This window comes from Nuphar pumila, chromosome 1 (assembly GCF_984573655.1).
Source record: "Nuphar pumila chromosome 1, dmNupPumi1.hap1.1, whole genome shotgun sequence".
NCBI classification, from domain to species: domain Eukaryota; kingdom Viridiplantae; phylum Streptophyta; class Magnoliopsida; order Nymphaeales; family Nymphaeaceae; genus Nuphar; species Nuphar pumila.
This window is the reverse complement of record NC_143249.1, coordinates 17,528,700-17,553,460: the sequence shown is the minus strand read 5'-3', so window position 1 is coordinate 17,553,460 and position 24,761 is coordinate 17,528,700. Positions and strand designations below refer to the sequence as shown.

Sequence of the window (24,761 nt, the reverse complement as noted above, 5' to 3'; positions counted from 1 at the left end):
AACTTAGATACGAAAGAGATGCACTAGCATGGAACCCAAAAGTGTCAAATTTAAGACAAATAACAATAGAGTATTAGGTTAAAGTAACCATTCATGCAATTTATACAAATGCTCGAAGTGCATTGTTGGACACACTAGACAAAAGGTTCTGTTGATTTTCATCTTATATTGAAGAGAGAAGCTACATATCTTACCACCTCTTTGGACATCTAATTTTGCTAATTATCTGTTGATACTTCCTAATTTAGATTATAAAATATTATTCCTGAGATTTTCTTTCTTTAAAAAGTAGGTTCTAATATAAGCTAATAAAGTTCTCCCATTAGGCGGGGTCAACCCCAACTTGCCTATTGAAAAGGAAAGAAAAAAACAAAAATAATGTTCTCAGTTTTTTTTCATATCATTAATTTTATGATTACTTCCAAATCACATAAAGTCTAAAATGGTTTAGAAACACAGTAATTTAGGAATACGCCTAGCTTGGGCTTGATTCAGGACTCAGGAGAGTCAACCAGTGACTCAACCTGGTTTTATTAACTTTCTATACATACATACGCATGTGCATGTAAGCCAAATCCATTTAATTAAGTAATTAACATTGGGAGTGTTAAAACTAGCCTCACTTACCAAACTACCCCTAAGGCAGCTGCATTTTTTGAAATTCTTACAAATACTTTTAAGGACCAAAAGAGTTGATTTTGAGCTTTTTCTACAAAATATCCTTCATATTTTACAATAGGTTTCATGTGTTGTTTATCTTATAGCTCTTTTATCAAAAGAATGTCATAGTTTTATTACCCTTAAAAGTAACAACGAAAAGCTAAAAAATGCTAGAAAATTAGTAGTTTGCTAATTTAGGCAGTTGAACACCCTTATTATTAAAACAAAAGCATTAGGAAAATGTCACCATCTTTTAAGATATATATATATATAAAGAATAGGACAAGAAAGCTTTTGGTAATTCTTGTAATATAAGGGCAAAGAAAGGTATGAAATTTTCAAAATACAGGAAAGTGAAAAATAAGAGAAATCATGTTTTACAAGCAACCTAGCACCCACGCTCATAAGCAGCCCCACTGCTGGTTGCAACAGGCAAGCTTCCAGGGGCCCAAGTCAACATCCCCAGTCAGCCAAGAGAATGACATATATCTTTTCAACTCCTCTAATGGGTGAGAAACCTGAAGGAGAGGGAGGCTACACAAAGACAAGGAGATAGCACGTGGCACTGATGACAGAATATTAACTTGAGAATCTATCAATTTCTGTCACATCCTATTTGTTCTGGATAAGCATTTAATATGGAATTGAACAAATGAAGGTGAACGGGTTTAAAGCTCAAGAAAATCACATGAAAAAAAAATTGAGTACATAATCAAACCTCTGGAATTTTAACATTAAGTTCTTCAGAGAAGAGGTAGATCGAAGTATTTGCATCAACATCAAAGATACCATCAGCTCGCATAACAACATAACCAGTTTTTCTCTGGATCTCCTCCTGATACAATGAGAAGTTAGCAAGGGATTCATTCAACAACCTCTGAAATTCCAAGAGTGTTGAAATTCAATTTCGCTTTAAAATCCAGTATCACAACTACTCCAACACAATAACTCTGGTACCATAATATCTAAAAGAGTATAAAGAAAGTAACAGCAAGACACAGTAATAAAATTACAATTCCATGAGATGGCTTTATATTACAATAGTATAATGCAAAAGCAATCACAGTGACATTAAATTCTGAATTATTTCAGCACCAAATTTGTCGAATGCAAGTACGTAAAAACAATGAGCTGACATTTATACATGAAATGAAAGGAACAAAGTTACTCAACTTGATTAACAGGCAAAGCAGAAAATGCTTGATGTAGAACCCACATCATAATCAATGGTGAAGATAAAGAGAAATGATAGAGGACAAGAGAGAGAGAGAGAGAGGTTCAAGGAGTCACTTTATTCATCAACAATCTACTTATTACAGTCATTACAATATATATATATAGGAAAAGTTGAAGCTGGCTACCACTTTTCTAGCCTACCACCAGCCTACCGAGAGAGAATGGTGTTTTCGGGTTGTTTTTCGCAAATCTGACCTGCAGATATGTTTGGCATGATCGATTTGCTAGGAAACGATAAAAAAACATGAGTTTTTAAGCTTTCAATATTTATGTAAATCTTAGACCATTGATTTTTAAACCTTATAAAAACCTACCTATGTATTGGAATCAGACAATCCAAGAGTTGGTTCCTATAAAATCAAGCATGTAGTGTTAAATATATATATATATATATATATATATATATATATATATATATATATATATATATGTATTTGTATATATATATATATATATGTATTTGTATATATATATACATATTTGTATATATATATATATAATTCTGTATTTCTTTTGTACTGCCCGATAAGGGCATTTTGGTCTTTTCACTCTACTCAAAGTTGTTTATTAGAAACAACTTTTATTCTCTTTTTCTTTTTTGCATTCTCTTTTTTAGTGTCTTGAGGCTCCACTCTTGGAGTCGTTGGGGCCGCAACGGTCATAAATATGACCGTTGGGAGCTCGCCAACGACTCTAAGAGTGAGGAGCTCCCAAGGGCTTCCACTCTCTCTTCTTGTATATAAATAGGGGTGTTCCCCCTTCATTTTGTAACATTCCTTTCTTCCATATTCTCAATAATATTTACTTTTTATTTGCCTTTTGGCATTTTCTCTTTGTGGATTTGTGTATGCACTGAAAGTACTTGTTTACTCTCTTTGTTATTGTTTGTTATTGTCTATTATTGGACTTGTAAGTGTTCTACATTTTGTTATTTGTGATTCCACATACTTCATTACATGGTATCAAAGTCATTTGGGTTCTCTTGATCTTGGAAGCATTTATTGTGGTGTTTAAAGTTCGTGACAAAGAAGCTATCTCTTTCTTATCGTCATGAAGCATGAATCAAGAGTAGAGCTCTCCTTCAAGCTTAATGGATCAGACTACTTGATGTGGGCATCGGCCATGGAAAATCATCTTAGAGGTAAGAAACTTTGGGGTTTTGTGATGGGAACCTCTCTTGAACCATCACTAAAGCTCACCAAAGTTGAAGGAGGTGTCGAAAAGCTCTCATTGGGGATCATCGTCTTAAAGACATCAATGATCATCAAATAAAGGTAGAAGATTGGGAAAGTAACCATGCCAAAATTGGTTTATGAACAATGTTGACATAAAAATATGTGCCAACATTGCTAAATTTAAAAGAGCCAACGAAGCTTTGTTCTTTCTTAAGGGTATGTATACCGACAATACTTTTGTCAAGATAAAATTAGATCCACCAAGCAAGGGGACATGTGTGTCCGTAACTACTTTAGTTTTTTGTCCCCTCTTTGGGACGAATTAGCTCTTCTTGAACCTAAATCGGTGGCTCTCGAAGATATTGAATTAAGACGAGAGCAAATTGAGAAATAGCACTTTTTCAATTCTTTCATAGTCTAAGACCGAAATTTGAACAAGGGCTTCTCTTCTTCATAAGACTAAAGTTATGCCTATTGAAGATGCTCTTGCCGAGGTATGTCAAGAAAAAACCCGTCTTGGCATGACACTTAAGAATGATGATGTTTTGACTGTTACTAGGCCCGGTTCCAATATAAAAACCTATAAGCCACCCTACTTTGTAAAACCTAATAACTATGGTAATGGGCCCAACTATAATAGTGGATATAGAAAAGGTGTCACTTGTCATCATTATAATGAACTGGGACACATTAGACTGATACGTCCTAATCTTAAAGGTAAAGTTGCTTCCGTTGGTAAAATCACACCTAAGAAGGAAGAACCAAGCAAAAATTGAAGAGACATTAAAGAAACGCTTAATCAAATATCGGAGGTACTTCATCTACTTCTCAAATCATCCTCCACTATGGGTACCACCATTGCATCACCCTCATCACCTCCAGGTATGTGGAATCTTTATTTGGGTGCTTCCTTTCATATGACACCGCATAAGAATGTTCTTTTCAAAGTTTATTCTAATCCTTTTTCATCTTATGTTTCAACGACCGATGAAACTTTTTTAAAAATAGAAAGTATTAGAACACTTGATTTAAAACATTATCAAAATTTTTTGGTTCTAAAAATAAGGGTGGTTTCAAAATTAAGTTTAAATCTTTTTTTGATTTCTCAAATTGCCGATCATGGTTGCAAAAATTTTTTCTCACTTAAAAATTGCACCGTGCAGGATCTCCAGTCAGGGAAGCTGATTGGGCGAGGCCATAGGAGGGGCGATCTTTATTTTATGAATTTTTTGTCACTTCCACCTGTCATTTTGTAATTTTGTAAATGTCAAAAGTATTGATACTTGGCCACCCTAGCTTCTCAAAGATGTTTTTTTTTCTTTTGGGAAATGCTTGTAATGAAAAAGGCATAGCTTGTAAAGATTGCATTTTTTAAAAAATAAAAGCAATTCCCTTTCCTCAAAGAACTTTTAATTCTACACAGCCTTTTGAATTAGTACATTCGGATGTGTGGGGTCCCTCACCAATCATATCAAAAAGAAGTTATTCATATTATGTTAATTTTGTTGATGATTTTACTAGATACACATGGATCTATTTTCTAAATCATAAATCCGATGTGTTCTTTTTTAAAGAATTTCATATAATGATTAAAAATCAATTCATACGCAACCTTTCTATTCTTAGATCGGATTCGGGAGGAGAATACATGTCTAATGATTTTCAAAATTACTTGAAACAAAATGAAATTTATCATCAAAGGTCTTGCCTTAGAACTCTACAACAAAATGGGTTAGCGGAAAGAAAGCATAGACATATAATAGAAACCACTAGGACTATTTTAATCTCCAAGGATGTTCTAAAAAAAAATTGGGCCGAAGTCGTTCTAACCACAACTTAATTAATAGAACTCCGTCGTCCTCATTAAACAATGCTTCTCCATTTGAAAAGCTTTTTAAAATGACTCCTGATTTTAAAAGACTAAGAATATTTGGTTGTAGGTGTTATGTTCTTACTCATAAAAATGATAAACTATCTCCCAAAGCTATTGAGTGTGTTTTCTTAAGCTACGGAGAAAACAAAAAAGGATACCGATGTTTTGATCCAATAAATAACAAATTTTATATTTCAAAAGATGTTACTTTTCTTGAAAATGAAAATGGGTTTGATATTAAAGAACCAAGAGAAAACATTAATTATTCATTTCTATTTGATTTATTACCACGAAATGATGAATCTAGCTCAGAGTTACCAGAAGCGCCCCTATAGAAGGGGAAGCGCGCTTTCCCGATACGCGCTTCGAAAGCGCGAAACATCGTGCTTCCGAAACGCGTGGGGAAGCGCACATTTCAAATGGGAAGCGCGTACCCCTTTAATGGGGTGCGCGTACCCCTTTAATGAGGGTGCGCGTACCCCATTAAAGGGGTACGAAGGGGCGAATTTACATATTTGTCTTTTTTTTAAACTTTTTTTCCAAAAAAAATTAAAAGAACGAGTTTTTTAAAAAGGGCAAAAAAGAGATTTTGAAAAACCCGTGAAAACAAAACCCGAAAGGGCTTTAGGGTTTTTTCACGCAGCTCAATCTGAGTCTCCTCCCTTCTTCTCTCCTCTCTCTGGCAACCGATCGGCAGAACCCAGAATCCGGCGACCTTCACCGACATCCGGCGACCTCCACGGCGATGAATCCATTCAGGTACGTACTCTCCTCTCTCTGCCTCTTCTCTCTGTATCTCCCACGACCTCTCTCTTTCCATCTCTTCCCTCTATCTCTCTCCATCTCTTCTCTCTGTATCTCCCACGACCTCTCTCTTTCCATCTCTTCCCTCCATCTTTGTTCTCCCTTTCGTTTCCAGGGAACAAGCAATCTTTCTGCAGTCATACAATATGACATTTAGGTTATGAATAGCATGACGAAATGAGAATATGTTTTACACTCTTTGTCGGTTCTGCAGAATTGCTTATTCATGTGCATGCTGTTGGAAACAATTTATTCTATCTATGTTTATCATTATTTATTGGGTTGCTTATAGCTTATCGTTGCCTTGTAACCGTAACCTTGATCTTCTGAAAACGGAAAGCTTATCAGTTTTATTTTCTGAAAGTTTTGGTCCTTGGAGATCCGATTCTCTACCTAGGGTTTGGGACATCATTGTCTAACTTAATTTTATTTTGGTGCACTTTCTGGAAATCTGAGATTTATGTGGCTACTTAGAGGGCGTTAAGGTGGGAAATAAGGTCAGTCAATGAGTTTAGACTTTAGACTTGTTTCGACCCATCCAAATTGTTTTCCCCAAATGGTGGGCCCGTATTTCGCGTTGATGAAGAGTTTTCAAGTGATATAGGGCTGGTGTCTGACCTGTGTGAGGTTCAACTCGTGAGTAGAGGTTTGTGTTGCAGGTTTGATCCCTTTATTCTCTCTAGAAGGTACATTTAGGGAATAGGGGATTGTTAGAGACTATTTGTTTCATTTTCCTGTTGCAATAACATGGTGGCCTTTATCTTTTGTGTTATCAATACGATGGTGATTTATATTCTTATGTGAGTCCCATAAAAGAAAAGAAAAGTATATTGGTTGAGAAGCATTTCACATTTTGTGTTTTAACTGAGTTTATTTGGTCATCTTTCTTATTTCATATGGAAGCTGCACGAAATCTAATGGTATAGTTGTATGACTGGTAGGGATCTGAGTCCTCACGCAGTGGTACTTTGAAGTTCAAAAAAATTTATGTTTTAATATTTAGGTTTATTACATGGTATAAGTAGTCCCACGCTTCCTGCTTCCTAAAATTTTGAAAGTGCCTCGCTTCCCGCTCCCGCTTCCCGTATCGCTTCCCGCTCCCGCTTCCTCGACTGGTAACTCTGGTCTAACTCTAATGAGGTATTTGAATCTTTTGATAATGGCTCTAATAGTGAGCATTCTCTTAATAATAAGGATATTGCTCAACATGAAAATTTGAATGAACATATATCAAATAATACAGATGTGTATACTAGACGGAGTGAAGGTAATCGCCCATATGCTCTTGACAAGTTCTCCCAAAACATACCTTTAGAAGAATCCCAACCTAGAAAATCAAATCGTATCTCTAGTGCACCAAGTAGATTTGTATCATATGACTCATTCTCTCCAAACTTTAAAGCATGTTTAATAACTCTTCGCTCTTATTATGAACCATCTCATTATAATAATGTCAAACAATACCCTCGTTAAAGGTATGGAATTTGAATTTAATGCTCTTAAAAAGGCCAACACGTGGAAAATAGTTGATCCTCCCTTAAGCAAGAAACCTACAGGATGTAGATGGGTGTTTAAAATAAAAACTAAAAGTGATGGATCATTAGAAAGATATAAAGGCAAGTTAGTTGCCAAAGGATATGCTCAAGAATATGGAATAGATTATAAGAAAACCTTTACTCCTGTAGCACGAATGACAAGTGTTCGAACTCTCATTGTCATTGCATCTATTAAAAAATGGCATATTTTTCAATTAGATGTCAAAAATGTCTTTTTGAATGGAGAACTTAGTGAGGAAGTTTACATGGAACCTCCTCTAGAGGTGAATTTAAATGGAAAAGTTTTAAAACTAAAAAAGGCTTTGTATGGTCTTAAACAAGCCCCTAAGGCTTGGTATGACAAATTTAGTAATGTTTTGATTAATTTGGGATTTATTTCTTATTATACTGAAACTGCTCGCTTTGTCAAGAAAACAGGTACTACTATTGTGATTCTTCTTCTATATGTTGATGATATGATCATCAGGAAATGATAAAGAATGAGTTATTGAAATTAAATCAATCTTAAAGAAAAATTTTGATATGTCGGATTTGGGTTTCTTGAGATATTTTTTAGGCATTTAAGTGGCCTACTCCCCTAGAAGATATATTCTTTCTCAAATGAAATTAGCTGCTGGCATATGTGCTAAGTCGGGAGTTTCAGATGAAAAGGTGGAGACCCCAGAAGTCATAAATGCTAAATTAAGACTCGAAGATGGTGTTCTGCTTAACGATCCTACTTTATATCGTCAATTAATTGGATCTCTCACCTATCTCTTCATCACCTGACCTGATATTACTCATGTTGTTCATGTGGCTAGCCAGTTTCAGCATGCTCCTAATACAGTATACATGGCAGCAATAATGAGGATTGTGCGATATATTAAAAACATTATTTCAAAAAGATTTTTCTTATCCTCTTCCTCATCTCTTGATTTAACTGTTTATACTAATGTTGACTGGAGAGGTAATCCAAATGATAGAATCTCAACTACTGGTTTTTGTATTTTTTTAGGAGATTCACTGATTTCTTGGAGGTGCAAGTAACAACAAAAAGTATTTTTATCCTCAACTGAAGCTGAATATCGAGCAATGGTTACCACAACAATGGAGATTGTGTGGCTTACAAGTCTTCTCAGTGATTATCATTATCTCAACACCATCGAAAATCTGATGTGACAATAAAAGTGCAATTTATATTGCGAGCAATCATACCTTCCATGAGTACACCAAGCATATTGAGATGGATTGTCATTATATTCGTGATGAATATTTATGAGGAACTATTACATTGCCATATGTCACCTTGGAGTATCAGTTGACCGACTTATTCACCAAAGCTCTTCCTACTCCTCGTTTTCTCTTTCTCCTTGGCAAACTTTCAATCATTTCTCCGTAAAGTTTAAGGGGGAGTGTTAAAATATATATATATATGTGTGTGTGTATTTGTATATATATATATATATATATAATTCTTTATTTCTTTTGTATTGCCTGATAGGGGCATTTTGGTATTTTCACTGTACTTAAAGTTGCTTATTAGAAACAACTTTTATTCTCTTTTCTATTTTTTTTCTCTTTTTTTCCTTTTTTAGTGTCTTGGGGCCCCACTCTTGGAGTCGTTGGGGCCCCAACGGTCATAAATATGACCGTTGGGAGCTCCCCAAGGGCTTTCACTCTCTCTTCTTGTATATAAATAGGGGTGTTCCCCATGGTTGCCAGTTGAGGAAGCGGGAGCGGGAAGCGATACGGGAAGCGGGAGCGGGAAGCGATACGGGAAGCGGGAGCGGGAAGCGAGGCACTTTCAAAATTTTAGGAAGCGGGGAAGCGTGGGACCACTTAGGAGCGATTCGGGAAGTGTCTCGGAAGCGACCTAGGAAGCGTCTCGGAAGCGACCTAGGAAGCGTCTCGGAAGCGAGGGGGAAGCGAAAAAATAAAAAATAAAAAAATTTGAAAAAAACAGGGGAAGCGAGGGGAAAGCGTGGGGGAAGCGAGGGGGAAGCGTGATGGGAAGCGTGCTTCCCAAAAAAGGGGGACGCTTCCCCCCACGCTTCGGAAGCTCGACGTTTCGCGCTTCGGAGAAGCGTGCTTCCCCTTTTAGCTAGGCGCTTCCGGTAACCCTGGTGTTCCCCATTCATTTTGTAACATTCCTTTCTTCCATATTCTCAATAATATTTACTTTTTATTTGCTGTTTGGCATTATCCCTTTGTGGATTTGTGTATGCACTTAAAGTGCTTGTTTACTCTCTTTGTTATTGTCCATTATTGGACTTGTAAGTGTTCTACACTTTGTTATTTGTGATTCTGCATACTTCATTACATGTAGAACCAGAGTAATTAGAAGCTTCTTAGATAGGTGGGAAGCCCACTTCCCGGAAACTCGCTTCAGAAGCGCGATACTCCTCGCTTCTGAAACTTGATGAGAATCTTGATTCTCCCACGCTTCTATTCTTTCCACACGCTTCATCTATTATTATATGTTTTCTTTTATGTGTTTCCTCTCACGCTTTTCACTCCCATGTGCTTTCTCTAAATTGGCAATCATCATTTTTAGATTTTGTTAAAAAATTAATTCTTACACTACTCCTCGCTTCCAAAGGAATCTCGATTCTCTCACGCTTCCCCTTATCTTTTCACATGCTTCATCTATTCTTATATGTTTAGACAAATGTTTTCTCACTCTACTTTTCATGTTTTTGTGTTTCCTCTCACGCTTCTCACTCACTTCCATGTGCTTTCTCTAAATTGGCAATCACCATTTTAAGATTTTGTTAAAAATTTAATTCTTACACTAAAAAATCATGAAATTTAAGAATAATCGCTTTTATTTTAGTTTTTATTTGCGTTGCATTTTTATTTTCATTCAATTCTTATATTGCTTTTTTTTATTTCTCGGTTCCGCTTCCCATATCGTTTCCCGCTTCTGTTTCTTAGTCTGGCAACCTTGTGTAGAACACATCTGTATCGTTAGATTTAAGAAAAACATGGATAAAACACTTCAAAAGCCTGGTAGGCTAGCGGTAGGGTAGAAAAGTGGTAGGCAGCTACCACCTACTCATATATATATAGCCCTTATCTACAGCTAAAAGAGAAAACATACATAAGCAATATTGTATGAAAAACTTTAGAGAATTATACCAATATAAGAGGATTATATTGACAACCTACAACATGATTCTGCATCAAAGCAATATAGTATATAACAAAGCTATGTCACATGGGTGCGGGTGCGGGGATTCGGCACTTCCAAAAAACCCGGGTGCGGGGGTGCGGCAGGGGCAAAAATGTAAAATATATATATATAAAAGGGGGGTCGGGGTGGTCATAACAAAAAATGGACCAAAATGACCCTGGGTGCGGTCAACGCACCCAGGGTCGGGTTGACCGCACCCGGTGCCACACCCACGTCGAGTCGCGTCGACGTGGGTGCGGCACCCTGCTAGCCGAATCCCTGTGACATAGTAACAAAGTAACTAGGCAGAGGTGGTCATAACAAATAATAAAGTTACAAGGAGAAAAAAGTCACACCTAGTTTGCAACATTTTTACACCAGGAAACACGACTCTATTCATGATACATAAGAAAGTGCTTACCCATTTACATCAAACACTTGAAAAAAAAAATACTAGGGTTCAAAAAGAAAGTACAGAAGATTGTTAAGCTCATCTGCACCAATAAGGATTTTAGAGGTAAGGATATTGCAATATCATTAATCAATTTATCATAACGTATAACCAGTATCATTTCTTGAGTTGATTGAAAGAAGACATGATGGACACAGCGTCCAACACAAAACGGGTCACTGTACCTGGATCACCACAACATGATGAACATGGTTGTATATACTAAAATGATGGTCATTACAGTTCTACCTAATAGTCAGACAAACTAGGCATGATAGAAAAGGCCCTAATTACAGGCATTATAAAATATAAATAAGATCTCTTTACAAGAACATGTAAATATCATGTCCCACAACTGTTTACAAGAATCATATTCATTATCATATGTCAAAAACGAGCAGACAATTGGCTAAACTCCACTGAAGTGTAAAAGTGGAAAAGTTCAATAACACCTATAAGTACAAGTACAAACAGGGTCCAACAGAATGGGTTATTGCTTGAGGCTTATAATCATGACCCAAAAATTAAGTGAGAGCCTGATAGATCTAGAAAGAAAAGCAGAAAAGAAAGCAAAACAAAAAAGGATAAAGAGGAGAAAGATAAGGCATAAAGCAGAATTCTTTAACTTGTGGTATCATTTGTGAATATATTTTCCAGTTGTGCAGAAATTATATGTGAATATCACATAAACAAGCCAGATATGCTTTCATAGCTCAGTTGGATAGAGCACTCGTTTAGTAAGCAGGAGGTCTTGAGTTCAAATCTCAATGAAAGCACTTTTGCTTATGCCAATCCAAAAAAAAAAAGCCAGATATTTTCCAAGCTATAAAATATTTTTCAGCAAAGAAATTGAAGAACCATGTGAAACAAATTTAAAATGGATTCCACATTTATTCACACAAACTAATGGTTAAATGACGCCATGATTTTCACTTACCTTTGAATCATTCTCATCAAATATTTCTCCAACAATTTCTTCAACAACATCTTCCAAAGTAACTATCTGTTTCATCCACATTCCAAAAAAAATGATATTGTAACATGGTTGTATCTAATATAAACACCAAATGACTACTATGAAACGCCAGATCAGAAAACATCATTTGCTCAACCAAATGCAATATTAAAAGATACTTGTGGACAATTCACACTGACAGTGGAGCAGCTGCTCATGACTTATCCAGAGTAGGTGATGCAAGTATCAAAGTGAAATAGTTTGGCTAACAATTCAATACTACATGGTATGTGTACATAGGGAATGACATCAATGTACGGTTTCCAGCCAAACCTCAGCAAAATATCATGTCTGCTGAAACTTCCATTCAAAGTGAAACCATACATGTACACATGCACATGCATATACATATGCCAAAATTCTATCTTATATATACAGTAGGTGGTAGTTGCCTACCAATTTTCTAGCTTACCATCAGCCTACCGGGATTTTGAAGGGTTTTTCTATGTTTTCCTTAAATCTGACCATACAGATGTGTTCTACATGCTTCGTTCTATAGGAACAGACTCTTAAAAATCGATGGTCTAAGATTTTTATAAATATTCATGGCTTAAAAAATCATGTTTTTTCTCCAAAAAAACATGATCCAAGTGTTGTTTTCTAGCAAATTGACCATGCCGAGCACATCTGCAGGGTCAGATTTGCAGAAAACAGCCTGAAAACACCTTTTTGCTCGTGGTAGGCTAGTCCCCGTTTTCCCTCAAATGGATCTCTTAGTTGTTGAGAGGGTTGCCCAAAGGCATCATATAAGGCATACCCAGTAAAGTTTACAACTAAACCAGATATGGAGATGGCGACTAAAGTTGCAGCTTCCATTATTAGGTAATTTCAAGACCACGATGGATGGATCTACGATAAGATAGTTCATTTACAACGGAATTGTATACAAAGTCAACATGTCTCAAAAATGCATGCAAAAGGATTTATGGCTACACAAACCATTGAGAGCAGGATGGGGGATTTCATTAAGTTAGGTCCAGAAAAACGAGTAAGTCCTAACTTTCAATAAAAAGAAAGTAAAAAAAAAGTAAAAAAAAAAAAGAACTTAGGACTGGGAAAGATTCCGATGCAAGGAATGCTCATACCCCCCACCAGCATTGTCTCCTCGTTTATACCTGTAGTACTTCTGCCTCCGGAAAATCTTCTATCGGAAATGGATGTGGATACGCGTGTGTGCCCATACCAACCTGGTAAGAATACTGGCTAACTAATCAGGGGGGGGGGGGGGGGGCACACCCACGTTACTTATTCAATTGCTGGATCAACCTTCCAGGCTATGGTTCCACTGCTGGATAAATAACTCGGCAAAGTGGCTCTTTAATAAGTTCTGGTTGTTATTTATATGGGTCTTTGATAAAGGTTGGACCCTCCTACAAGAAGATTAAGTACGTAGTCCTACCCACCCACCAAGTTGTGAAAATGTCTTCAAAGAGACTGTGCACAAAGGCACTAGATTCTCAATATGAAATGTGTGCACAAAGGCACAAGATGAACACTCAAAAAGAATACAAATGCACAAAGGCATAAAACAAATAAAGAGAACTTTTATTGAATAAGTGAGAGCTTTACAAAAAGCTTAGCATTTACAAAGGGGGGAATCCCCTATTTATATACATTGAGGACCCTTGGAGGGGCTCCCTCATATGGACGTTGGAGCCCCTCCAACGGTCATATTATTGAACGTTGGAGGGGCCCAACGTCTATATGATATGGGCCCCTATATGGTTAAAAGCCAAAAAGAAAAAAAAGAGAAAAAGGAAAAATAAAGAAATACAAAAAATAAAAGCATATTAAAAAAGAATATGCATGAAATAAAGAAAAGACTGTTTTAGCCCTAGTGGGTATTACAAGAATTTTATATATATATATATATATATATATATATATATATATATATATATATATTGAAAAAGGTGCAAAAGTGTCACTAGGATCCGACCCGATCCATGTAAAGATTATGTACAGTCTGGATACATTAGGACCCAAGCCATGTAACCTTTCTTTTTAATCGGGTCTGGATACACCAGACCCGGATCCACATCTCTATAATGTAAAATTATAAATGCACAGTTTTAGGTCACGATTTCTATTCAGAAATCGTGACAGCCACAGTCATCTCTCTCTCTCTCTCTCTCTCTCTCTCTCTCTCTCTCTCTCTCTCTCTCTCTTCTCTTTCTCAATATAGGTACAGGTGAAAATCTAACATGGTATCAGAGCGGAGATCCATCTAAAGGCCGAAAAAGATTTCGGCAGGGGCGACAATCAGAAATTTGAGGTTTTTCGTTCCTCCCTTTCTTCCCTTCTGTTCTTCTTCATTTCTTTCCTTCTTTACTCATTCCCTTCTGTCTCCTCTTTCTGAAATCTCCTGTGTACTCACACCTCGCGTGGGTTTTACATTTTTTGTGAATCTGTGATTCACGTGAACCCAGATCGTGGATAAAAGGTGACAGTATTTCACGTGAATCGATTCACATGAAACACCAAATTTTTTTTATATATTAATTGCTTGATCTTCCTTTGCCCTATCTTCTCCAAATCTACCTTTGCATATTCGAATACTACAGTGTTTCTCATGATTCCTTACTGTTATGTTGTGCAATTTACTTCTTGATTATTCATTTCTATACTTGTCAAAAAGGGAGGTATATTTAACATGTGAAGGTATTTTTCATCACGTCAACCTCAGTTTTTGGAATATATAGAAAAAGCTTCAGTCCCTTTATTCTCTGAATCTGACAGCCTACGACCCTCTGTTTCTCAAAAAAAAAAGGAAGAGGGTTGAACATTTCGTGGATACTCTTGTTGATTCTCATTCTCAATGGATTCTTATCACTCTCAATCAAATCTTTCTTCAAGTTTTCTCAACCAGCTCGTTTATGAAAAGTTGAATACCTCAAATTTCTTGATTTGGAATAGACAAATTATTCCTTTTATAAGGAGTCAAGGTTTCTTAGGTCACCTGGATGGAACCACTCCAGTCCCACCAGAATTTGTCCCGAGAGAAGAGAAAGATGATCAAGGGGCAAGTTCGATCGTGTATATAAAAAATGTTGAATTCCTCAATTGGGAAAGGAAAGATCAATCAGTTGTTGCATACAACACCTCAACCCTGTCTCAAGAGGTCCTTGTTGTCATTCCTGACAATTGTACAACACTACAACTTTGGGAGCGACTGGTTCAGACGTATTCGCAGGTTTCTCAAGCAAAGGTGGTTTTTCTAAAAAGGGAATTTCAGTTGCTAAGAAAAGATTCCATGACCACCATGGAATATTTGAACAAGATAAAGATCATCACAAATCATCTTGGAGTTATAGGATGTGTTGTTAGTGACAATGACATGGTGCAACAAACTCTGAGTGGATTGGGATCTGACTACAATATGATAGTCACTTCACTATTGTGCCATCCTGTTCTTCTTACCTTTGATGAGCTACGAGCCAAATTGATCCAGTATGAAATGACTCTGAAGGGATTCTCTGAAGAAACTCACATTCACCCAAATTCTCAAGAATTTTTTGCCACATGAATGACTTATGGTAGAAGACGGGGATGAGGAGGACAAGGGCGAAGTGGACACGGAGGGCGTGGTCTGCTTCCCACTCCAAACATGTTAGCTCATGCGCAGGGACCAAGATTCATCCCTACTTGTTTCCTTTGTAACAAAAAGGGGCATATCAAGGCGAATTGTTGGCATAATCCAGAGAATAAAGGAAAGGGTCCACAGACAGAAACCAAAAGAAAGTTCACAAATACCAGAGACAGTGAAGAGATTAAAGATCTACTGATATCTGCCTTGTCAGAGTTGAAATTAAAGCAGAGTGATGAAGGCACTTGGTTTGTCGACTCAGGGGCAGCGACTCATGTGACAGGCAATACAGGTAAAATTTCTAACCCTATTCCTTATTTTGGAAAAAGTAAGATTCTCACTGGAGATGGATCCCACCATCCTATTTCTCATGTTGGAAAAACTGTCATTCCCATGTTATATTTCACTCTTACTCTTTCTGACGTTCTTCATGCTCCTGACATCAAGAAAAATATTGTCTCTGTTTCCAAACTTATTGATGATAATAATGCTTCAGTTGAATTCACTCCCTTCTCTGTGCAGGTCAAGAACCTACGCACGAGGGAAACATTCGCTGAAGGAAAGAGACGAGGCAATATGTATGTCTTTGAAGAAGCTCCATGTCATGTTGTCTTCCCTGTTCATCTGAATTCGAAGCCTTCATTAGAGTCATGTTCATCCTTTTCTGCTAATGTTTTTAGTATTTCTGAATGTAATAAGTCATTCTTATGGCATAGTCGATTAGGACATTGTGGGAGTCATTTTATTGAAAAAATTGTCTCTAATAATCTCATTCCAAAAGAAAGTCTCAATGGGGATGAGAGCAGTCATAAGTGTTCCAGTTGTCTTTCATGCAAGAGTCATGTATTGCCTTTCCATTCCATTAATAAGAGAGCTTCAAAACCTTTTGAGATAATTTGTTCTGATGTATGGAGACCCGCCCCGATTGCCTCTGGATCAGGGAGCAGATACTATCTAATTTTTGTTGATAACTATTCTCGATACACTTGGATATATTTCATAAAAAATAAGTCGGAAGTCTTCTCTTTGTTTCAAAATTTTCTTTCCTTGGTCAAAAATCAATTTTCTGAGTCCATTCAATTTTTCCAATGTGATGGAGGTGGGGAATTCTCATCCCGTGATTTTATTTCTTTTCTCTGAAATAACGGAATAGGAAGAAGGGTGTCCTGCCCTCACACCCCTCATCAAAATGGGATTGCTGAACGAAAACATAAGCATATCGTTGAAAGTGCTATGAGTATGCTTCATGACAGTAATCTTCCCATCAACCTATGGACAAAAGCTTTTCATTTTGTCCTACATGTGACAAATAGACTGCCTATGGTTGTTCTGAAAAATAAGTCTCCTTATCACTGTCTTTTTGGAGCTCATCCTAGTTATCATGATCTGCGTGTTTTTGGATGTGTTTGTTATGTGCATATTGATCAGTCCCTGAGGAACAAGTTTCAGGACAAGGCCCAAAAGTGTAGACTTGTGGGATATGCAGATGACTACAAAGGATATAGGTGTTATGATCCCACCAACAAACGCATCAGAATCTCAAGAAATGTTGTCTTTGATGAACAAAAATTTGATCACGGAGCTGACGCAACGAATATGTCAACTGAAGTTTACTATCCTTGGCTGAGTTTAGAACTTTTTGCTGGCTCCAATGAAGCATGTTCCTCAGATTGCGTGCAACAAGAAGAAGAGATGTTTGAGAACACTGGGACGTCGGGATCACAAAATGCAGAGGAAGTACCGGGCAGATACAAAGGCATTGTCTATTCTAGACAGAGACCGACAGCATCAAGCCGTTCAGATCATGTCTCAGTCGCCAATCCTACTCCTCATACTCTTGAGGTCAAAAAATCAAACCGCATACGACATCCCATTGACAGGTGGGTTAGCTAATAACAACTTCTCCTTGGACCTTCAACTCTTTTTAACTGCCCTCAATAAGGAAGATGAGCTCAGCCAAGGATAGTACCACCTACCTGTTAGTTTTGGATCTTGGATCCGACCCGCACCACATTCCAAGATCCATCTTGGGATGCGTGGGCGGTGGCATGTTCATGACTATCATTTCTCGATATTCATGACTATATTGTTTCATCGTAATCTATTTCACATTCATGACTATATCATTTCTCAACGAGATGAGTTTTATATCTTTCAAGAGACCCGTCACTCTTAGTCTTGACCGTAAAAACTCACCTACATCCTATTGTCTTTTTATCTTTAGGTAGATCTTGAAATTCTCAAGTTTTAGCTTTTCTAAGAGCTTTAAGTTCACTTTTTATTGCATCCCTACATTCTACAATTTTCTTTACTTCTTCAAAGTTTTTAGGTTTTACATATGAATAAAATAACACTATGGCATGCTCTATATTTAGGTGAGAAAGAATCGTAGGATATAAATCTAGAAGGAATTTTTCTAGTTCTTTCGATCCTACAATGATTTAGATTATTTGTGGAAATAGGTTCACTAGATTCACTATACTTTTCAATTGCACTTCTAAAAGTATTTCAATCTCTATGGGTATAGGTAATAGGTTCATTGGATGTTCTCATTTCAGTATGTTATTCAAGAGTTTGAAAATGAGAACCATTGCTCTCTTGTATTTTTTTATTATTACTATGAGCATCATATATCATTTTATCATCACTGTATACATCATCATTTTTTTATATCAATTTAAACAAAAAAGAATAATCCATATTATCTCCATGAGGTTCATATTCTTCAAAACCACTAGCACTTTCTAAAAATGTTACATTTCTATAAACATATAATTTATCATTTTTGACATCATAACATCTAAAACCTTTTTGTGTTTCGGAATATGCAAGAAATAGTTTTTAATGAAAGTTTATCATTTTTATCGGTAATAACAAAACATTTGCATTAAAAAACTCTTAACCTATTGTAGTCAGTTCTTCTTGATAAACAATTTCAAAAGGTGAGATTTTATTTAAATTTTTTTAGAGAAGACGATTTATAAGATTAACGAATGCAAGAGCCGCCTCGACCCAAAATCTTTTAAGAATTTTTTTAGAAATAAGCAAGGTTCTATTGGTTTCAACTATATGTCTATATTTTTTTTCGACTAAACACTTTGTTGAGGTGTTTTGGGGTACGATTTTTTATAAACAATTCTATTAATTTTAAGATAATTTTTACATTCATTTAAAAGATATTTACTTCCGGAGTCAATTCTAAGAATCTTTAGGTTACCATTAAATTGATTTTTAATCATCATATGGTATGTCTTGCAAACACCTCATGTTTATGCTTAAGAAAGTATATCCAACAATATCTAGAGTAATCATCAACAAAAAATGACATAATAAGAGAAATATTCCCAGAGACCCGGGGCCTTTACAGTTATAACGCATCCACAAACACAAGGGATCTTATATTACCATTGTTAAAATGTAAAACTGTACATATATGTATATATAATAATATTATATTATTATATATATATAAATACATTTTTAATTTCTTTCTTTTCTGTATTTTTTTTCCTTTATTTTTATTTTTTGTCTTTATGTCATCTAGTTCAGTTTGAACTAGAATGACTGTTGCTAGTCAAGTCCTGTCCAGACTTGACTAGCAATAGAGCTGTTGGACTGACACAGTCCAACAACTCTTAATAGAGCTGTTGGACTGACACATTCCAACAGCTCTAAATAGAGCTGTTGGACTGTGCCCAACAGCTCTATTGAGTCCTCTTTCAGCTGTGTATATAAAGGGGTGCAGCCCCTCTTGTATTTTACTCCAATGCTTCTTAAGCAATTGGTTTTTCATATCAATAAAGAATACATTTTTATTTTTATTTTGTTTCCAGTTATACCCTTTTTAAGGGTTATGCTTTAGTGTCATTCTTGACACTTGCTCTTGTTAATCAAAGCTCGTGTTTCGAAGATCCCCATTTCATTTCATGGTATCAGAGCCGCGGAAGTACTAAATCTTGAGGAAAAGCTGCCTCAGTTTCCGTGCCCGTTTGCAAAAGTGTTCGCCACTTGAAGAGAAGTGTTTTATCACTTCATTGGAGAAGATTTCACATCTTGTTGTATTGTTTTTTTTTTTTTTTTTCTTTCTCATTTTCCTTCTTGTTTCTCTTCTATCCCTATTCTTTCTCTCCTTGTAATCGATGGATGACAATGATAAAGTCACCATCATGCCTATGAAACTAAGCGATACGAACTATGTAACATGGGCTTCAATCATGAAGCACCATATATGGGGAAAAGGCTTATGGGGGATTGTGGATGGTTCCGATTCGGAACCTAAGCTATCTCTTACTAAAAAGGAGGGAGATAAAGACGTCCCTCTATCGGAAGAAGAGAAAATCACGGCTATTGCCTCATACGAGAAGAAATGGAAAGAATGGAGAATATCTCATGCGAAGATAATGTCATGGCTTATCAATAGCGTTGACATTAAAAAATGCTCAAGTCTTGCCAAATTTGATCATGCCGATAAGGCATGGGAATACCTTAAGAATATGTATTCCCTTAAAGATATTGCACACGTGTGCAACCTCCAAGAAAAAGTTCGAATGATGACACAAGGAGACAAAACTATTCGTGAATATTACAATGGGTTGTCCGAACTTTGGGAAGAACTTTCCCTTTTAGAACCAAAGTGGCATTGTGCCGAAGACATCGAGCTTCATCAGAAACAACTCGATGTTGAACATTTTTACCAGTTTATCATTGGATTAAGGCCGGAATTTGAAACCACTAAATCGGCCCTACTTCACCGGGGAAAAATTCCTTCTATTGTTGAAACTATTGAAGAGTTAACAATGGAAGAAAATCGTCTCCGGAAAGGTTCTTTAAAAATTGAAGATGATTCCGTTTTAGCCGTGTCTAGACCAGGGAATCATGTTCGATCATATAGGCCTCCTCACTTTAACCGACAAAATGGTGACTATGATAAGAAGAAAGTTATTTGTCATCACTGTCATGAACCGGGACACTACAGGCCACAATGTCCCAAACTTAAGGAGCTGAGAGAAAAAAGAGCTGCAATTGCTGGATCGGAGCCTAAAGATCAGGATGCACCAGTTTCCCTAGCCCAACTAATGGAGATCCTTCAGCCTCTCATCAAAGGTGCCTCTTCCTCATCTGAAGCTTCAACCGGCGCAGCAGCCTCATCTTTTTCTGATTTAGGTAAAATTTCTTGGCTTCTTGACTCTGGTGCATCTTTTCATATGACCCCAAATAATCAAAGTCTATCCAAATGTGTTAAAAATAAAACAAGTGTGTCAAAGGTCTTTACTGCTGATGGGACTTCTCTTGAAATAGAAGGAATAGGAGATTTTGAAAAAATTTATAAAACAAAAAATTTTTTTATTCCAGAAATTAGACATGTTCCCAAATTAAATTTAAATCTTTTATCTGTATCTCAAATTTCTGATTATGGGTGTAATATTTCTTTTTCTTCTCATGGTTGTTGGGTACAGGATCGCCAGTCAGGCAAGCTGATTGGGGAAGGCCATAGAGAAGGAGGACTCTATTACATGGATTTTTTGGAAATGCCGAAGAAAGCTTTTTGTTATAATATTCAAAAAATAGAGTTGGAACTGTGGCATAAGAGACTTGGTCACCCACATATAGCCAAAATCCAACATTTTCCAAATCTAGGGAAATTTTGTAACTCTGAATCATTTGATTGTAAAGATTGTATTCTCGGCAAAATGAAAAGATTACCATTTCAGAACAGAACCTTTTTCTCTTCAAGACCACTTGAATTAATACACTCGGATGTTTGGGGTCCTGCACCAGTAATTTCTAAAGGAGGATTTGTTTACTATGTTATTTTTGTCGATGATTTCTCCCGACATACGTGGATGTACTTTCTCAAACATAAGTCTGAAGTATTTTCATACTTTCAAACTTTTCATAATATGGTTAAAAACAAATTTCAAAATGATATTACTATTTTTCGCACAGATTCAGGGGGAGAGTTTTTATCCACAGATTTTCAAAATTATCTTAAATTGCATGGCATCACACATCAAAGATCTTGTCCTTATACACCTCAACAAAATGGACTGGCAGAACAAAAACATCGTCATATTATAGAAACCACTAGAACTTTATTAATAGCAAATCAAGTCCCTAAAGACTTTTGGGCAGAAGCTGCCTTAACTGCCACCTATCTCATTAATAGGATGCCATCTTCTTCGTTACAAAATATCACTCCCATTGAAAAACTTATGAACATTTCTCCAGACTACTCTAGATTAAGAATATTTGGGTGCAAATGTTTTATATTTACTGACAAAAATGATAAACTTTCCCCTCGTGCGATTCCCTGTGCCTTTTTAGGATATGCTGAAAACCAGAAAGGTTATAGATGTTTTGACTTCAAAAATAATAAACTATATGTGTCTAGAAATGTTTCCTTTCTTGAAAAGGAGAGCTTCTTTGATTTTAGAAAATTAAAAGACGTCACTGAGTACTCCTTTTTGCTAGATCTAACATCAACATCTGATGAATATGACCTTGATTGTAACTTTGATGATGATCCAAGAATTATTGATCTTAATGTTGAAAATGAAGAAGTTCATAGAGATACTAGTATTCAATATTCCAGGCGACAAGAGTCTAATACTCCATGTGCACTTGAGAAATATTCTAACATTCCAACTAGACAATCATCCCGAATCTCGAGGCCTCCAGAAAAGTTTGTATCATACGAGTCTTTCTCACCCACATATAGGGCAGTTATTGCATTAATTCACTCATATGAAGAACCATCCACATATTTTCAAGCAAAAAATGATATCAAATGGATAGAAGCCATGAAAGTTGAATTAGATGCACTTGAAAAGGCTTCTACATGGAATATTCAAGATCTTCCTCCAGGGAAGAAAACTATAGGATGTCGATGGGTTTATAAAATTAAAACCAAGAGTGATGGTACTCTTGAAAGATATAAAGCCCGTTTAGTAGCCAAAGGTTATGCCCAAGAATATGGGATTGATTATGAAGAAACCTTTGCTCCGGTGGCTCGTATGACTACTGTCCGAACCTTAATTGCCTTAGCTTCTATCAAAAAATGGTCTATTTTTCAAATGAATGTCAAAAATGCTTTTTTAAATGGAAAGCTAGTTGAAGAAGTATATATGGAACCCCCTCCTAGTCTAAGTATTCCTAAGGGTAAAGTCCTTCGCTTAGAAAAAGCTCTTTATGGACTTAAACAAGCACCAAAAGCTTCGTATGATAGGTTTAGTCGTGTTATGATTGATATTGGTTTTCAATTCTGTTTAACTGACACTGCTTTGTTTATTAAGAATTCTGATGCAGGGATCATTGTGCTTCTTCTCTATGTGGATGATATGATCATCACCGGAAGCGATAAAAAGGGAGTTGAAATAATCAAAACACTTCTTAAATCTCATTTTGAAATGACTGATTTGGGCTTGTTGAGATATTTTTTAGGCATTGAAGTTGCTTATTCTCCTAGAGGATATTTATTATCTCAGACTAAATTTGCTTTTGATATTGTTTTCAGGTCTGGTATTACTGATGATAAGAAAGTTGACACTCCAGAAGTTGTTAATGTTAAAATGAAGATTGATGATGGATAACTTCTTGCAGACCCTACTCCTTACAGACAGCTTGTCGGGGCACTTTCCTATCTATCCATTACCAGACCAGATATAGCACATGCTGTTCATACAGCAAGTCAATTTCAACATGCTCCTACTTCTGTTCATATGGGAGCAGTCATGCGTATTATCAGATACATCAAGTCCTCTCTTTCACGAGGACTTTTCTTATCTTCCTCCTCTTCTCTTGATTTAATTGCATATACTGATGCTGATTGGGGAGGTGATCCCAATAACAGACACTCAACCACTGGCTTTTGTGTCTTTTTAGGGGAATCATTAATCTCGTGGAGGTGTAAAAAGCAGCAGAAGGTATCTCTCTCATCCACCGAAGCTGAATACAGAGCCATGGCAACCACGACCATGGAAGTAGTTTGGCTCCGACGACTGCTTGCTGACATGGGAGTTGAAGCAACAAAGGCTTCACAAATGTGTTGTGACAACAAAAGTGCGATCTACATTGCCAGTAACAGAACATTCCACGAACGCACCAAACACATCGAAATGGATTGTCACTACGTCAGAGAGGAATATCTACACGGGATAATTGATCTGCCATATGTCACTTCAGAATATCAGTTAGCAGACCTCTTTACAAAGCCTCTCGCTGCTCCCCGATTTCACTTTCTCTTAGACAAACTTTCGCTCATTGTACCGTAAGTTTGAGGGGGAGTGTTAAAATGTAAAACTGTACATATATGTATATATAATAATATTATATTATTATATATATATATATAAATACATTTTTAATTTCTTTCTTTTCTGTATTTTTTTTCCTTTATTTTTATTTTTTGTCTTTATGTCATCTAGTTCAGTTTGAACTAGAATGACTGTTGCTAGTCAAGTCCTGTCCAGACTTGACTAGCAATAGAGTTGTTGGACTGACACAGTCCAACAGCTCTTAATAGAGCTGTTGGACTGACACATTCCAACAGCTCTAAATAGAGCTGTTGGACTGTGCCCAACAGCTCTATTGAGTCCTCTTTCAGCTGTGTATATAAAGGGGTGCAGCCCCTCTTGTATTTTACTCCAATGCTTCTTAAGCAATTGGTTTTTCATATCAATAAAGAATACATTTTTATTTTTATTTTGTTTCCAGTTATACCCTTTTTAAGGGTTATGCTTTAGTGTCATTCTTGACACTTGCTCTTGTTAATCAAAGCTCGTGTTTCGAAGATCCCCATTTCATTTCAACCATCATCCAAAACAAACCAACTTTATTAATTAAAAACATATAATCTACAAGACATGTGCAAAAGAATAGAAATAAAGCAAAAACATAGAGCCACGTTGTCCCAAGAAAAGTCTGTCAAGTAGTCGAATAGTCCTCGTAGCTCCTCGCAAAAGCAAGTCCCCCCTCACTGAGCCTCAGAGACTGTAAAAACGCAAAAGTAAGGGTGTCAGAACCCAAAGATCCTGCGTGCAGGTCCCTCTAATGAATCAAATAAATAAAAAGAACACATAAGATTTGTGCAACATTTTAGATGAATGCAATTATGACAAATTCACAATTCAAATAATCATTTAAATAATAAGGAACAATTGCTGAAAACATTTTTTACCAATAGGAAACATCAAATAAGCAATAAAGAAGTTTATCATGCAATAGGGAGCAAATATCATGCAATCACGAATACATCA

At 36.3% G+C, this 24,761-nt stretch overlaps 1 protein-coding gene and 1 non-coding gene across 2 annotated transcripts in view; one reads left to right on the top strand and one right to left on the bottom strand.

The window, feature by feature from the left end:
- LOC149848175 (DUF21 domain-containing protein At1g55930, chloroplastic-like) overlaps nucleotides 1-24,761 on the bottom strand; it is an 87,776-nt gene that overhangs the window by 1,338 nt on the left and 61,677 nt on the right. Inside the window, exons 11-12 of the mRNA XM_089981681.1 lie at nucleotides 11,844-11,909; nucleotides 1,379-1,495 (exon numbers count right to left, since the gene is read on the bottom strand). Of these exons, the coding sequence (XP_089837807.1) occupies nucleotides 1,379-1,495; nucleotides 11,844-11,909 (183 nt within the window). The remainder of the gene's footprint in view (nucleotides 1-1,378; nucleotides 1,496-11,843; nucleotides 11,910-24,761) is intronic.
- Nucleotides 11,609-11,682, top strand: TRNAT-AGU (transfer RNA threonine (anticodon AGU)). Its single transcript has one exon. It is a non-coding gene; the product is annotated as a tRNA-Thr (tRNA).